This window comes from Acomys russatus, chromosome X (genome assembly GCF_903995435.1).
Source record: "Acomys russatus chromosome X, mAcoRus1.1, whole genome shotgun sequence".
Taxonomy (NCBI): domain Eukaryota; kingdom Metazoa; phylum Chordata; class Mammalia; order Rodentia; family Muridae; genus Acomys; species Acomys russatus.
In genome coordinates, this window is record NC_067169.1 from 29651776 (window position 1) to 29669529 (window position 17754).

At 36.8% G+C, this 17754-nt stretch overlaps 1 protein-coding gene across 3 annotated transcripts in view; it reads left to right on the forward strand.

Annotated features, from left to right (window-relative positions):
• The window catches only part of Glra2 (glycine receptor alpha 2), a 217055-nt gene extending 208948 nt beyond the window's left edge, over positions 1–8107 (forward strand). For all 3 annotated transcript variants that reach the window (XM_051141583.1, XM_051141582.1, XM_051141584.1), the window contains one exon: positions 7530–8107. In XM_051141583.1, coding sequence (XP_050997540.1) covers positions 7530–7808 — 279 coding nt within the window. In that variant the 3' untranslated portion in view covers positions 7809–8107. The remainder of the gene's footprint in view (positions 1–7529) is intronic.
• Positions 8108–17754: the final 9647 nt, after the last annotated feature.

A 17754-nucleotide genomic window follows, 5' to 3' on the forward strand; every position in this document is an offset into this window, starting at 1 on the left:
TAGAGAAATTATCTTTCAGCTCAAAAGGCTGAAAATATTGATTTATTTTACCATCTGTCATTAAATAGCAATGAATTACAGTTACTTTTGCTAATTTCTACTTTATTCTGAAAATCTTAGTCAGACTTATAATCCATAATTCTTAAAGGAAACCATTTGGGCCTTGATATAGACAAAAGTTCACAAAATCAAAGACTTTTAGTGTCTTCCAAATCATGTAGTTTGTGTTCAGATCAACTTGGTCTTGAACCTCAGCTTTACCATTTATTAATAATATATCATTATAAAATCATGTAGCCTCAGTTTGTCTTGTGATTTACAAGGGTGCCTCATATTTGACCAAGTCCCCTGAATGGAAGACCTGGTGGCACTCAGAGGAAGGATAGCAGGCTACCAAGAAGAGACTGGATACCCTATGAGCATACACAGGGGGAGGAAGTCCTCCTCAGTCACAGTCATAGGGGAGGGGAGTAAGGGGAAAATGGGAGGGAGGGAGGAATGGGAGGATACAAGGGAGGGGATAACCATTGAGATGTAATATGAATAAATTAATAAAATTTAAAAAAAAATAAAATAAAAATATAATACAAAAAATAAATAAATTATGGACACATTTTAAAAAAGAAATTATATATATATATATATCTATTTATGTTTATTCATATCTGTCAATCCATAGGAACTTGCATTATGGAGGAAGGAATTGAGGTCCTCCAAAATTGAGGAAAATCTATTAAGCCAATAAATGTATCCAGGCTTATATTAAGCACCACCTAGCCATCGCTTTTTGGTTGATTTTTCACAGAAAATTCATTGTATTTGGACTCATACTGTTTTCTAAGGAGGGACAGAGACTCCACTGTGTTCTTTTGTTGATTGAAGCACACTAGCCTTGAGTTCCAACTGAACAATTTCCAGTTACAGTAGAAAGGACACTAGATCCAATCAAATAATCTGGGTATGGAATGTGATAGAAAGATACTTCCCGTTCCCCAGCATTTAGAAATCCTCTATTTCTTACTTCCTAGGGCATAAAAGTCTGAGACATGGAGTTCACTAAAGTATTTTATTTTTTAAGTGCCATGTTTTTAAGTTATATTGAAATCATTTTCTTATAACATGTTCACTGTGTTGCAATTCTGGACAGCTTTTGATTCATTTTATTGCAAATAAAAATGGGCATATTTAATGGCAGGTAAAATAGATGCACAAAATGAATAAAAATCAAAATAAATCTCTAATGATTTTCAATGCCAAAGCTGTACTTTGTACAGCAGAAAAAATTGAGATACCGTCAATGGAGGATATAAAAAATGAATGCATTGAACCTTCAACCACATGAGTCATTTTCTATAGAAATTTTACTAATCGGCACATGACAAAACAGGGTAGCTAGAGGTGTTTGCTGTTTGAAGCTCAGCAATTGAAGATGGTGTATTGGCAGCAATAGTTAACAGTTCCCAGCTAATAAGAAAAAAAAATGGAGCTAAGCTGAAAACTCCTTCCTAACTAGGATGATCAGACTTATATTAGTTGGCATATTTATGAGCCATGCATACAAATTGTTCTTTATTTTAACTTCAGTATAACCTTGACTCAGTTTCATTTCCATTTTGCCCCCTCATAGCAATCTTGCCATAATGCTATAACATTTTATTTTGAACCTACTAGAAACTAAATTAGCCATTCAGTGTAACAACAACAACAAGAAATCCAAATTGGTTGCAGTTGTGTTTTTCAAAATCAAAACCATATCTCTTGATGCGGATAATTTAGACTTCTATATTTAATTTAGAAAGCACTGAACCAATCATAAAAGTAAATAAGAAGACCCTTAACCTAATATTCAACCCACCTGTATATCAGGAATTAAGTAAATAACACTCACTACTACAGCAAATTTTAAAGGATTGATTTAATTAACCATTGCTATGCTCAAAAGAATATCTGAAATACTGTTGGATGAATGAGGAAATAGTTTTCAAGCACAGTGGAACCCTCTTAAAATTCCACCTCACTCATTTTCACCAAGCTTCTATTAAACACCCACAGTTTGCATGACAATGAATAAAATAATGATATTCAAACCTGGCATCCTTCTATTGTACCTCTGGTACTTAATTGAATGAGTTAATCTCTTTAACTGTCCATTCACAGGGTTTGCAGAATGGCTATAGAAATGGTATGAATGAGGCAGTCTGAAAAGAAACATGGATGTGCATATTTAAAGCGCTTTTGTTTTATATGCTAAAAACAGGTTACTAGCTATTTTTTTCAGAATTTGCGAATGTAAGTGACTATTATCTCACTCAAGCAGTAATATATGCTTAATCATAAATTTTTAAATGGTTCTTCAAAGGGAGAATAGGAATTTGTGAGATTCTAAAGTCAAGGAAAGAAGAAAAGCACAATAAGCTTGGGCAGATAAAGAGAAACATATGGTGAAGGATTGCTTCCACCTGAGAATTAATTTTAGACTTAATAATATAGAGTTCATTCTACATTTCAGAGACAGACACTGGAACTCAAGGAAACCAGTGGTTTCAAACCTTTTACATTAGAATCACTGGGTGTTAAAACCTGCAAATTCTAAATTCTCACTCCCAGAGTGTCCCATCCAACTGGTCTTGAAGGGAATGTGATGACACAAGCATATCTGCAAATTTCTCCAGAAACCACAGCAGGGATCCACAGCTCTAGTTGAATCTTCACTTTTTTTTTTTTTTTTTGGCATGAGGCATCTGTGATCTGAGAAGACAGATGTGCATGCCTGAGATAAACACAGTTTATAAACCTCAGAGCTAAATCTAAGACCTAAGCATCCACATTCTCAGTCTGGATCTCTATAGCACTTTACATCACTTCCATGATTGTAATTGGTAGTTAGACACATTTGAGTGGATACCTTTTCCATGTTGACTAGCCCACTCTTATCCTAGGGAGTGCTTTCCCTGCCTTAACAAACTGTCACTATTTTTCCCTACCTTAAAAAATAGATGCCAAAATACCTGAGGTTGCCTATAACCAATATGAGGAGTAAGTCTCTCCTCCTAATTACCTATATGGTCCCTTTCTTGCATGAAATAAGTCTTCAGACAGTTATGAAGGCATTGTCATGGTTAAGAATCCATTTACTCCATATTTTGGAACACTTATTTGAACCTTTGAACCGATTAAATTATTCATTTATTTTTTGATTTAACATTTTCTTTGAATGAGCTATCCATTTTATGAACCTTATTTTAAACATCTGAGAATCTCTCTTCTATGTACTATAATCTGTTTGGTGAGGCTTACCTCTGAAGTTTTTATTTGGTATCCTAAATTTTTCATGTTTAGCTGTATTTTACTCTGGGTTTTCTTTAGTGATTCTATTTCTTTGTTAATTTTGATTTCATGTCTTGAATTGTTTTCATGATTTCTTTAAACTGTGTTTTCATAGACTCATATCCTCTAACATCCTTGAACATTTTCATGGTTGTTATTTTGAAACCTTTTTTTTCTGTACTTCATCTATTTTACATTTTTCAGGACTTACGGCAATAGAGACACAGATTTTTGGTGGAGTATTTGCAGCTCACGTTTGGTTTTTGGACTGGGGTCGATGCATTTGTAGTTATGATGTTTGAGGTGTTTCTTGGTGTTGATATTTAGTCATGTCTTTTGAAGGTGGATGTTCCATTCTTTGGTTGCTGCTGTTTACTCTGGATCTCAGCCAAATGTGAAGGCTATGGAGTCCCTGGTAGGGAGTGCTTCTTTAGGTCAGGGAGTGACAGAAAGGAAAGGAGATGGGCTAGGATGAAAGTCTGAGAGGGGCTTCGGGAAAGAACTAAGGGAACCTGGGGTTGACACTCATCAAGAGGTGTAGTCCTCCGGGAATGAAGGTGGAGTGGAAGGAAGCCCTCCTGCAGGCCGGCTGCTATGGGACTAAGTCTGGAGAGATCATAGTTGAGGACACTAAGCTGTTTTGAAAATCCCCTACCTGAGTCCCTTGTGTGGCTATTTGGAGGAGGGGTTCCTGGTAAAAGGTGTTTCTGAGGATCTGTGACCAAAGAAGGAATGGAGATGGACTAGCAGAGAAGGCTGAGTGGTAGAGCGGAAGTGGGTCGTCATCAAGAGGCAGAGACTCCAGGGAATGGAGATAGGATAGGAATGGCTCCTGCCGGTAGGCTGCTACAGGAATAAGTCTAAATCATCCTCATTTTGAGGAAAAGAAATATCTACTATTTCAATATTATCCCAGTTTAACCATTTATTACTGAGTTCATGCAATTGTGCACAAGGGACTACTCAGATATCAGGCTAAATATTCTCTATATGATAATACTTTTAGGTTATCTTTCCCACTGCATTCTGAAACTCTATACAAGTAGAGCTCCTCCTGCCAACAAATACATTCACTGTCTCATGAAATTTAAACCAATGCTTGACACAAAATCAACACCCAATAGTTTTTGAATGAAATCTTCTCCATTAGCTTTTAGTAAGCAATGGAACATTGATCATTTGGTGCCCCATATTTGACCATGCCCCCTGGATGGGGAGAACTGGTGGCACTCAGAGGAAGGATAGCAGGTTACCAAGAAGAGACTTGATACCCTATGAGCATATACAGGAGGAGGAGGTCCCCCTCAGTCACAGTCATAGGGGAGGGGAATAAGGGGAAAATGGGAGGGAGGGAAGAATGGGAGGATACAAGGGATGGGATAACCATTAAGATGTAACAAGAATAAATTAATAAAAAAAATAAATAAATTTAAAAAAACCAACTTTTAAAGGGTAATCTAACACAAATCACAGCTTGGATGGATTGCTGTATAAAGTAGCAGTTTCACAACTACTTTGTACAAGAACTTAGGTCTGGTTCACTGTGATTATAAATCAGATGACTGAAGGTTATAATTAATGTTCTTATTGATTGCACTAGAGTCATGTGTTAATGAGAACAATGAGGAACTCACCTCTGGTACTGTTAATACAGGCAACTATGCATGGCCAGTAAGGTCATGGACTCTAGAACAGAACCTATTACTCTCACTTCCATAAGCCAGTATAATTCCCAGCAACATTCTAAATGTGTATTCTTATACACACAGATGAATGTAACTTTCATCCCTCATCAAAGAAGCTTTATTTGGTAGCAAATGGAGACCATTTGACACAACTGGCCAAAATGCAGAGAACAAATGAATGGGGGGGGAGGCCTATCCCAAACTGATACAACCCTCACACCTAAGGCTCAGAGAACATCATGTGAGAGGTGGTAGAAAGATTCAATGAGCCGGAGGACCAGGACATCTACTGTGAGGTACTATCTTCCATATATGCCAAGGAGCTGCAGCCATGACAATCTTAAAACTGTGGTCACCTAAACAAAACTACACAGTGAAAATGCTAGCTGATATCCCAAAATGAATAGGGGAAATCTCCCAAGGCCCCACCCCCAGATGAAGAACTACAGGCAGTTAGTGCTGCCAAGAAAGGGAGAAACAATCTTCTCCATGATTGGCAGCCTGATAAGTTATCCAATCCCAAATGGTCAGCTCAATGTACATATGTAAAATGTACATATGCTCATACGTACATATGAGCAACACTAGAAGAAATCATACATAAACACACACACACACGCACATACACACACCAATAGTAATTGAAGAAAAGGTCATGAATTTGAGAGGGGCATATGAGAGAAATTGGAGTTGAGAATTGTGGGGTGAAAATGCAGCACTTATGTATGAAATTTTAAAATAATAATAAAATAAACATAAATATCCATCAAACAATGAATAATTAATGTTTGAAATGAAATGAGCCCTCTGTTTCCTGGTCTGATTTTCCAAGAGATCATATATGGCAAATGGCGGCAGCATGAAGTGACTAACAATTATTCACACCTACTATCTCTTTAGCTCAAATTCCAAGTCATTACCAGGTTGTAATGCAATATTCAGCCATCTTTAGGGCTGTCCTCACCAAAGGCACTTTATCACAATAGGTGATATTGATAAACTAAAGCTGTAAAGACTTTATTAAACTCTATTATTCATTTTCAAGCAGCATGTATTACTCACAGAGGGAAGTAGCATATGGGTATTGATCTGGCTAAGTAAGCCACATGGAAGTCAATCTATTCTTCCTGATTTCTGCAATGGCTCATCTGAGCACACGAACTATAATCTACCCTAACCATTCTGGAGTGCTTGTATGTCTCTGTAATCTGCACTGCTGTCTCTCTCCTCATTTGCTCTCAATGAAGTAGACTAAAATACCTGCTTGCACCTTTACCTATCCAGGTCCTCCTGTGAATTTAAAACCTCATTTGAATACACTAGGTACAATCTGTCCTCCTCCTCACTCTATTTTGGATGCAGTTGAGCTTATATTCATATTACGTTCAAATTTATCTATTTGACATACTTTTTATATGTTACTGAAGGTACTACAGACATGTAGTTAACAACGATGAATTAATACTAATACCAAGGGGTTTTGTTGTTGTTGTTTTCTTTTTTTCTCTCCTTTTTTTTTTTTATTTTGGGAAATATGCCATGAGCATTATCAGGCAAGCTAAAAAAGGGCAATAGCAGATTATAAAGCATCATAAGAAGCAGTAAAGCTAGCTAAAAGAGAAGATAATTTAATCTGTGGCTATTTGAAGATAGTTGGTATCAAATAAGTCATTAAATCCCACCAGTTGATTCCCTATTTTGACTCTGACTCCATTTGTCTCTAAGGTGATTTTCCTTTCAGACCAAGTGATAAAAATCATTTTCTGCCTTGCATCTAACTTATGTAGAAATAATCAGCATAAAACATCACTGGCCTTGACTAATATGCTATGTTTAAATATGGTAAAGAGTCTTACTAGCCAAAGAATCAATATTAAAAAATCAATATTGGAAATACTGTCTTTGACACAGATATACATGCCAAATGATGAATACTTAATCTCCATTATATAGCTGAAACAAACTAGAGGGCCAGAGTGGAAAACAATATATAATTAAGGGGTTCATCTTAAATGAAATATTAATGAAATAAGTAAAACGTAAATGACTCATGATACTAAAATTTCTTAATTCTGGCACAAGTATGTAACAGAAATTAAGTAAAAGTGTGTCAAGAGAAAGAATAAATGAATGAAGAAATTAATGAATGATACTCTTGATATATTTATAGTATAATATGAGAATTTTGGAAACTGGTTTTAAACCAGTCTAACCAGATCTATTGATTGGTAAACAAGATTTGGAAAAGTCAAGACTGAAGATGGCATACATGTTTCTGTTTGTTGATTAATTAAGATGCTCACAAGGACATTGTTTTTATATTAAAATTTTCGAACTGAAAAGTTAACGAATATCTGTGCTATAAATAATTGAATTGAACTCAAAAGGACACTCCCTATTCCAAGAACCTCCTACACTAACAGTTAACTATAATTCATCCTTATAATTCTAAAGAAATTTAAGAACCTTTCATCAAATTTGACTGACAGTGTGTGCTTCCTGTCTCCATTCTGCCAGGAAGAAGACGTTACTCGTGAAAGTCGTTTTAACTTCAGTGGTTATGGGATGGGTCACTGCCTCCAAGTGAAAGATGGCACAGCTGTCAAGGCTGCACCTGCCAACCCACTCCCACAACCCCCAAAAGATGCAGATGCTATCAAAAAGAAGTTTGTGGATCGGGCAAAAAGGATTGACACCATATCTCGAGCTGCCTTCCCACTGGCCTTCCTAATTTTCAACATCTTTTACTGGATCACATACAAGATCATTCGGCATGAAGATGTCCACAAGAAATAGATGTACCCTATTGACCCTGGGACCTTCTTGCCTACATGTTGTGCTTGTAAATACACAGTAATATTGTCTTTATATCACTTTGTCAGAGAAGAACATTGAGGGAGGGGGGAGGGAGATCATGAGGGTGGGGTTTCTGGCACCTACATGAAAAAAGACAAGTTCTATGGGCAATGAAGAAAACTGCACAAAATTAAGGTGTTGCAGAATCACATGAGTATAACTATCATCCATAGTCTTTAGCATTGTTCTTTAAGATGACACATCACTCAGACATGATGTGCAAGGTCAAGTTCTTGAGGGCTTATGGTTTGATTTGATGAATTCTGGTTCTAAAATGTTAGTTTAATGCACGCACACATACACACCGTAAAAATGCTTACAATCTGAAAACAGTGACTAGTCAATAGTAAATCGAGGACCAAACTTTTTCAAGAAAATGCTGCCTCGTTTTTAAAACAAGCCTCCTGAGCTATGATCTTTACAATATCTGTAATTAGTGTTTCACCCAAGAAATCCTTTTATGGGTTGTAAATTCTTTCTACGTATCCAGAAAACAACAACAAAATAAACACAAATGACAAAGAACAGATGTCTACTCACTGTCTGTGTAGGTGTGTACTTTGCTATTATTTTTTTTCCTGGATGTAAATTGGGGGTTTCATTGTGTATTGTCTAATTGAGTTATTAGTATACCCTCTTAAAACAAATATTCATTTTTTAGATCAAGTTAGCATACTGTGTATATTTTTTCACTTTGGCTATATTTATGTGCTACTTTAAGTGCCCAAGTGTGACTTAGCTATTGCAGCCACTCAGCCACAGTGTTAATGGAGATGGTGTGTTCTGAATGGTCTAACTCACATTAGCTTGACCTTCCCATTTCTGCCCTCATTGTAGCTGTAACGACTAGTCCTAATGTTGATTGACCTGTAATTTCTACTTTCAATCCAAGTGCATATCGTTTTAAATATCCTTGATTAACTTAACAAATTTAAAACTGTACTGTGATTTTCATAACCCGTTGCCTTTTTGGTACTAGAGCTACGTGGTTTGAATCCTGGCTACATGTTTTAAGTAAGAAAAAAAAGATGTATTTTTGCTTACTCAAAAGACAACCTGTAAAATTATATGGAAATAATTACATTTTACATGTGCTGTAAAAGGGATTATTTTAAAAAAAGCATTTGTTCAATTTCAATAAAGATTAAGTGTGCCACTAAGGTGACCAGAGTCTTTCAATTTTTGTAAAATGTGGTAATAATAACTAGTATGCTCATATGTGATCTTCCACATAAACTTGAATCATTTATATAGCTATTAAATTATTTTTTCTTTTTATTACAACATCCATTTCCTTCCTCACTCTTTTTAACACTCTATCACCAAGGCTCAAAGAATATTATGGAAGAAGAATCAGAAAGGGCATAAGAATTGGAGGATGAAAGGGATGCTGTGTACTGCTGTCCACTGAGCATGATAGAGTGATGGCTTTTATTTTATTGATTATAGTATTCAAGATAGTTTTCTCACTGAAGGAATAGAGAAATGGGTCGGGTGAGGTGACATGCACCTGTAATCTTAGCACTCAAGAGAAAAAGTCAGAGAAACAATTATCATGTGTCCAATACCAGCATGGCAAATTCCAGGAAAGCTATGTGGTAAAGCTCTACCACAAAATAAAAAGGAGAGAGCGCGAGAGAGAGAGAGAGAGAGAGAGAGAGAGAGAGAGAGAGAGAGAGAGAGAGAGAGAGAGAGAGAGAGAGAGAGAGAGAGAGAGAGAGAGAGAGAGAGAGAGATTAACCAATTTGAAGAAAATTTAAAGCATGGAAATTTTCCAAGCCACTGAAGAATGATAAACTCTTGACAGTGAAATGAAACTTAAAAGATAAACTGTTGGCATTACCCATCCCCATTTTCATCAGGAATTCTGAGAGAAATTCTAAGAACCTAAAGAAAATAGAGTTAACTCATTGTAACTTTTGCAGATTTTCTATAACTAAAGAGATATGCTGTAATGTTCTCAAGAAGATGTTCACTCATAAGCTAATGTATATGGCCTTGAAACCTATTTAAATACTGAATCATTTCTATAAAAAAGTATATGGCAAAGTGCTGTGAAATATGAATTTCACAGCAGAGATTAGCTCAATATCTATCAAAGTTGTGATCTTAGATTAAGTACTTTAAATTCAAATGGGTCATAATTTTTTAAAAAAGCTGACTGGAGAAAATGAAGTTGACACCATTATTACCATGCTTAACCCATAAATTCTCAAAAGCCAATAGATAGAAGGATAGTTGTTAAGAATAATATTGGTTTTCTTCTGTACAAGGCACTTTAGAAGACCTAGCCCTGGAAAGTCAACTGCCATGCTTTTTTGCATCATTACTAAAACATGGTTTGTGTCTTTCTTTCTTTCTTTTTTCTTTTTTCTATGCTCCTTGATAAACAAGTAGGGTGAAGTCTTTGTTTTCCATTCTTTTCAAGCATTGATAGAACAGTAAAATTGATACTAATATTCCTATCCAAATGTACCTGACTCTAGAAGTGTCATAGAAGCACTACTTTCCTTTCTTTTGCTGTGATAAAACCCTCTGATCACAAGCAACTTGGGGAGGAAAGGGTTCATTTGGCTAGAAGAAAGAAGCTAGATTGTCATGAGTTTTTCACATGCCTACTAATCCTAAACTTCCCAGTATGTAATCATAATAATACTAGAAAAATAATGCTTTGCCAATTGACATAGTCATGTGAGGCTTCCCCAACACAGAAATCCCATGAGGTAGCCATCTCCTGCTACAGTTTTCGAATGTCTTCAAAACATGTCTCCCATTTTTACTATTTATCTTCTAAAACCTCATAAAAATGGCTTGAACGTTTTTCTGGCATACTTAAATACCTCAGCCCTGAACAGACACTACGAAACAGACTAGTTGGAGGTTTCCAAAAGCCCTTCCAAACCATGTTAGCATTAAGTTCTTCATCTTTGCCACTGCCCAAAAGGACCAAATTCAGAAAATAAAATTGCCAATAAAGATAAAATGAATATCATTTTACATTTCACTCACTCCATTAATATGAAATAAAAAACGTCTATCCAAAAAACAGCACAACGTTCCATGTCCCAACTTTGGGAAGAAAAATATATATATATAGATTTATTCATTTCCCACTTTAAGCCTTAAACCAGTTTGCCAGATAAATCTAAATCTTATATCTGTCAGACATTCCTTTTAATTATTTCAACCTGTACCTCATACATTTTCTTGTTGTTACCATTTTTAATATGTAATTTGAATGAGCCAAACACTTGTTCTCATCAATCATAAAATAAGGTAACAGCACAAGCACATATACATTATAGTACACTGAAAAATATCAACACAATTTAATGTGTTCAATTTTATTTGAACCTATCCACACCTTCTAGGTTGGCCAGGACACAAACAGGAAGTATAAACCCTTTGATCAGTACAACGACAAAAGCCTTACTGATTAACACCTTTGCATCAAATTATTTATCATATTAGATGTTGAATATCAACTACAATTTGTCTCTTAATTCTTCTACCTGCATAATTTCACAATAACCAAACTACTTAAGAAAAGAAAGTCCTGGAAAATAAACTCAGAGTCAATGCCCCTCCCTCATGAATGATAAGATAAATTGGTAAAGGGGGCATACAATAGAGTATTCACAATGAAAATGCCTAAGAGAAAAAGCTCAAAATTGTACAAGCAGCATGAATAACATCTTCAAAGTGACTACAATATCTTGTGTGACTGAACGGCCCCAAAGATGATCAACCTGAAATCAAGACCAGAAGAATGCAATTTAAGAGGTGTATATTTCCATTTTGATGGAATGAAAATGACCATCACTTTGACACACGTATTCCCACATGAGAAAAGACACATGCTTCCCACTTTGGTGGAAATGTATTTTTAAAGTCACAAGCAAGTCATTTCCTTCAAACTAAAAGCCGGGTGCATTGGATGTTTGTATCTTAACAAGCCAGCATTTGGCATAGATAATTCCAAAATTAGGGAATGTGCACTTAAGCAGAGAAGCAAAACTTTGGGATGCCCTTTGTGTGGTGTGCTGAATACTCACCTTCTTATGGTAGATCTCAGAGTTATTTCTGTTATGGCCCTCCCTCTTCTCCCTCTGGTCCCAACCTCCCACCCTTTTTCCCTCTTCCCCCTCTCCTTCTTCTCAGAAAAAGGGAGCACCCCCTAGCTATCAAGACACCCCAGATCATCAAGCCACGCCAGGACTAAGCACATCCTCTTCCACTGAGGCTAGGCAAGGCAGCTCTGCTAGGGGGAAGTGATCCACAAAGCAGGCAGCAGAATCCATGTCAGAGACAACCTCTGATGCACGTGCTAGGGGACCCAAATGAAATCCAATCTGCCCATCAGTTACATATGTGTAAGGGGCCTAAGCTCCAGTCTTTGGTTGGTGATTCAGGCTATGTAAGCGCCCATGAGCCTAGGTTAGTTGGCTCTGTAGGTGTTCTTGTGGCGTCCTTGACCCCTCCTTCCTCCCACTCTTCTACAGTGCTCCTTGAGCTCCACCTATTGTTTGGTGGTGGGTCTCAGCATCTGTTTTGATCTTCTGCTGGGTGGAACCTCTCAGAGGACTGTTATGCTAGGGTCTCTCTTATGTGGTTTGTCTCAGGTTGGGTCAGCCACTGGTTGGCCATTCCTTCAATCTCTACTCCATCTCTATTCCTGCACATCTTGTAGGAAGGATAAAAACAATTTTAGATCCAAGGTTTTTGGGTGGGTTGGTGTTCCCTTCTCTCCACTAGGAGTCCTGCCTGGCTAGAAGACAGCCACTTCAGTCTCCATGTTCTCCCTCTGCTAGGAGTCTCAGCTAGAATCACCCCCAGATTTTGTTAAGCCCTTGGTCAGACTGCAGCTTCACTGTGGTCTCAGGTCCTCAGAATTCATGGAACCCAGGGCCATTCATATGCACAGACCAGAAGTAACCCTGAGTTGAATTCAGTACCTACTCTTTCTTGAGGAGAAAGATTGAGGATTGCAAGGAAGGAAGATGAACTAAGGGGAGGATAGTAAACTGAAATTCCCCTTTAAGGCAAAAATAAAATCACAAAATCACATCACTCAGATTCAGCCTCTGTTGGCTTTCTCTCTTATGCAGAGAACAAGCCAGTGGTCTCACTGTGATGATAAGATTGCACCCACTTTCCTCCCATGCCTTCTTGTTTACTTCCCTTCAAGAATAAGCACCTTACCAGTTCTTAAACAGAGGGCTCTCCACAGGATATTTGCCTTCACTATGGCATGCTATTTTTCTAGCGCAAAGGCAGGCAAACTTTTTCTGTATGGGCTTGGCAGTAAAGAGGGTAAGGCTTCAAAGTCTTACAGTCTTTTGTGCAAGTACTCTTCTCTGTTACTGTAACAAAGGACAGCCACAAACAATGAAGAAATAAGCACAAAGGACTGTGCTCTACGAATACTTTACTCTAAAAAGAAAGTAGCAAACAAGTTTGGCCTACAGGCAGTGTGTTCTCAATGACCCTCTCTGTCACACACACCACTGCCACCACCACCACCACTCCCACAGCCACCGCCACCACCACCAAGGGCAGCTCCAGATTATGAAGCAAAACTTTGTGATATTTTCAAGCTCTATATCTGTGCCTTATACTTGGTAGGTGTTTAATTGATACAGCATTTGTTCAGTGATTCATAGTTCACATTTATTAAGAAGCTAATTTAGTGTTTGCACAGGAGCTTTAGAGAAAGAACTAGGGAAGCTTTTTTTTGCCTCATTAGATAAAAATTGGAAGTAAAAATTTCACTAGATGTTAAGTCTATTTTTAAAAGGACAGATCTGAGCTAGATACACATTTGCCAGAATTCACTCTGAAAATTCCTCGAGTCCAAAGCATTAGCCTGCCCACCTGGATAGCGCTCATAGAGTTCCCCCATTGACTGTTAGCAGAAGCCATGGCCATTCTAACATGGGAGGGTGCTAAAAGGTACCCCAGGGGCTCTCTTGCATTTTTGACACATTTCTTCTTATCTCTCCACAGCAAGTAGTGACTTAGTCTTCTATTAATGACAAGGTCATTCACCCATAGCAGTTCAGTGGCCCTCTTCTTTGTCTGCTGACTACATGGCACTTCAAGAAGCCCAAATGCTAAGAAACTAGGCTCAACTTCCGGTTCAATTAAGTCACTGTTGTGATTTACATATGAAAACTAAAATAATCCTATATATATGGAATATATTTTTTAAAACTCAGTGATGGTATTAAAAAAGTAAAATTGTCTTAACTCAGGAAAACACAAAATCAATGCATGTCAAAACACATTTAATTGGTTAGTTGATGAAAAACTAGCAAAATGTTAAAAGGAGTCCAAAGAACATTTGAAAAAGTTTGTATTTAGAATGAATTTTAGGGGTTTTCCTAGATTACACACAAAATTCTCTGCTATCCAGAAATGCAATAGCACATTTAGGAGAACACTGAAACAGAATCTGTGAGATGTTACTGCCTAGTTTCAGGGCTCAGATAAATGTTTCCTTTTCAGTGTTCTTGTGGACCAGGGATGACATTGCTTTTCTGTACTGAGCGTGACCTTACGGCCACACTTTTATAGGCAAGTTCCAGCTGTATCTCCAGATGGATACATTTTTCTGACAAAAACTCAGTGCCATTTAGTACATGACCAAAACCCAGAGCTTTAATGTGACATGGGCTTAGAATCAAAATCCCCTGATTTCTATCTTGTCTTCCCTCCATATTCCAGGAGGAGAAGGTTATAGGTGGGTACTACTTTTCAATTACTCGAATTGCACATGATTATTTGTCCATGCTGCTGGAAGGCAAGTGGCATGGTCATAAAGACATAGTTTGTGGAGTCACATCTGAGTTCAAAGTCTCTTTCTTTTATTTGCGGTATTCTGATGTAATGCTTTAGTGTTCCAGGACTTAAGAAAGCACCAAATACAACATCTACCTCATCCAATTGCACATGAGATTAGCCTGATAAGTACCTGCCACTTAATGGCCACTGAGTAAGTAGTTATGATTTACTCCCTGCTTATCTTTAGTTAATGATATTTTCTTTCATGAATTTACTTTTCCACTATTTAAGTCTATAATAATTATATAAAATAATCAGCTTCATTGTGATATTTTCCTTTAAGTATACCATGTACTTTGATTGTGCTCATGCTCCATTACACTTTCTTATTCTCATCCCATCCCTTCTACATATGAGAGAAAATATGTAATATTTATATTTCTGCAACTACCTTATTTCACTTAACACAGTTATGTCCAATTCCATCTAGTTCCTGAAAACAGTAGAATTTGTTGTTATTTATAGATGAATAAAACCTCAGTATGTATACATACAAAAATTTATTTCTTTACCCATTTATCTGTTGATGAACACTTAGTCTGATTCCATAACTTGTTTTTGTGGCACAGTGACATGGGTATGCAGCTATCCTTGTCCTATCCTGACTCCCTTATAGTCAGAAAAATGAAAACTCTTATCTTTCAATAGAGTCTGGCGTTATTTTATTTCATGGAACTACCATCATTTCAAATCATAATTTAAACATTATAAAGGGTTGTCAGTCTTGTTCAGCTCATGTTCAGTCAATCATGTTAGTGAGACTGGAAAATCCATCAGCCCTCAACCCTACATAAGTAACTACAGACAACTAAGGTGTGCTAAGAAAGAGAGAGAAAAGTAATCTCCCTGCTTCCTGTGAAGTGAGCACACCAATGGGTAGTCTAATACTAAATGGTCAGCTCTGAAAATATACACATACATGTAGCATTATACAGACTAAGCAGGGTTTATATATGTATTTATAAATGTATATGTGTATACACACACACACATACACACACACACACACACACACACACATATATATATATATAAAACATCAATGAAATAAGAGCCATGGATTGAAAGAGACTCTGGAGGGAGGAAAGAGCACGGATAAATGATGTAAATTTAATATCAAAATATAAAAGCAATAATTTTTAAAGACTTGCTTCAAGTAAAAGTATCATATGTTGAAAAAATATTAACAAACTTGTTTAGTAACAGTTTTACTTTCATGTAACTCAGAAAGAAAAACTATATCTGTATATAGTGTATTTTTTGTGGGTTTTTTTTTTTTTTTTTTTTTTTTTTTTTTTTGGTTTTGGTTATTCGAGACAGGGTTTCTCTGTGTAGCCTTGACTGTCCGGGAATTGCTTTGTAGACCAGGATGGCCTCGAACTCACAGGGATCCACCTGCCTGTGACTCTCAAGGGCTGGGATTAAAGGGGTGCACCATCACTGCCCTGCTTATTTTTATTTTTCATGGCTCTTTTCTAGGCCTAGCTTACATAGAACCAGAAAGTACCATGTAACTTTCCAAATGAAGAAAGCAACCAGTAGTCCTACCCTGATATGACACATAAACAACAATCAGAATGGCATAATGTACAGTGATGGTACAGATAGATACCTTGATGTTAACCAACAGCTCTCTAACCTGACTTCAATTCCACTCAATAAGAGAAAAACCATGAATGGTATGGGGAAGCCTATTCAGAACTAGTGACAAAAAAATTTAAAGGCTTAAGTTGGCATGACTAGGACAGTGGGAAAAGTTACTAAAAGGATATATATGTGTGTGTGTGTGTGTGTGTGTGTGTGTGTGCAAATATATAATTATATAGATTATACAAACATAATATTTTTATTTCAATATCCATGTATGTTGATATATTATATAATTATATGCATATGATTATATACAGCAAAATTTTGCAGAACTTATGTAAATGCTATTGATGAAGTTCATTGGACTATATATATTATATTATATTATATTATATATATTAATAAATTCCACGAAATCATACTATGACCCAAGTGATACCAGCCATAGGCCAATTTCTCTTAATGCCTCATTTTACTCTCTTATAAAATGGAGAAGCAAAATAGTTTTGCATCAAAGGGTCTATCATGGAGTAGGTCTTCAGTACGTGATATCTACCATAATCTCAGTGCCAACATTATTCTTAGCAGTATCAGTAGCACCATCATCATTTTATACATAAGAAAACTGAGCATACCTTGGCTAACAGATGGCTGACTGTCCTAAGGCAGATCCTACCGTCAGGTACTAGCCATTATGACTATTCACAATGCTTGTAAAATGTAAACAATGATATCTGCTCCATCTCTTTACCTTTCATGGAAGCTATGAGAATTTTTAAAAATGTGAATGTCAAAAGACTCTGAAAATTGCTTCAAGGGTAAGGAAACTAGGGAAACAACAGCACTCATAAATGGAACAATCGAGATTAAAGCCCAGATTGTATTTCTGCATAATTGCTTTCACTAAAAAGAATTATTTTGGAAGAGATGCCATCCTTCCCTATATGATTTCTAGGTAACGTTTTGGATCTTTTAGTGGATCTTATCATTTCTGTCTTGTAACTGTTTCTTCTGGACACAAGTCCATTGCTGTCTGAACAAGGGGAATTGTGATTTCCCTGCATAAAGAGACTCTGAAGAAGTCAAGATTATTAACAACCCTTCATGAAGGGTGGCGGAGGGTCATGAGGTTTATGAGGAACACAAGAGCTCATGTGGCTCCTGTGGTTTAAGCAGCCTGCAGGGCTTGTGAGCCTTTGTGTGAGGTGCACTGTAGGTCTTTCTCTTCACTGAGGCATTATTAAAAAGTCAATGATTCTGTGAGTGAGACTCATCAGTGGTGCAGCTTTCTCTTGAGTCATCCATAATGTGGCTAGAACTCTCCATTGATGTTTCTACCTCTAAGTTGCTTAGGGGACTTCCCAGCAGTATATCTGCTTTGAGTCAGGAGCCCCAGTAAACTCATTGCTTCAGAGGCTAGATTTAGAATCCTTTCTTTGGTCTATTTGAACCT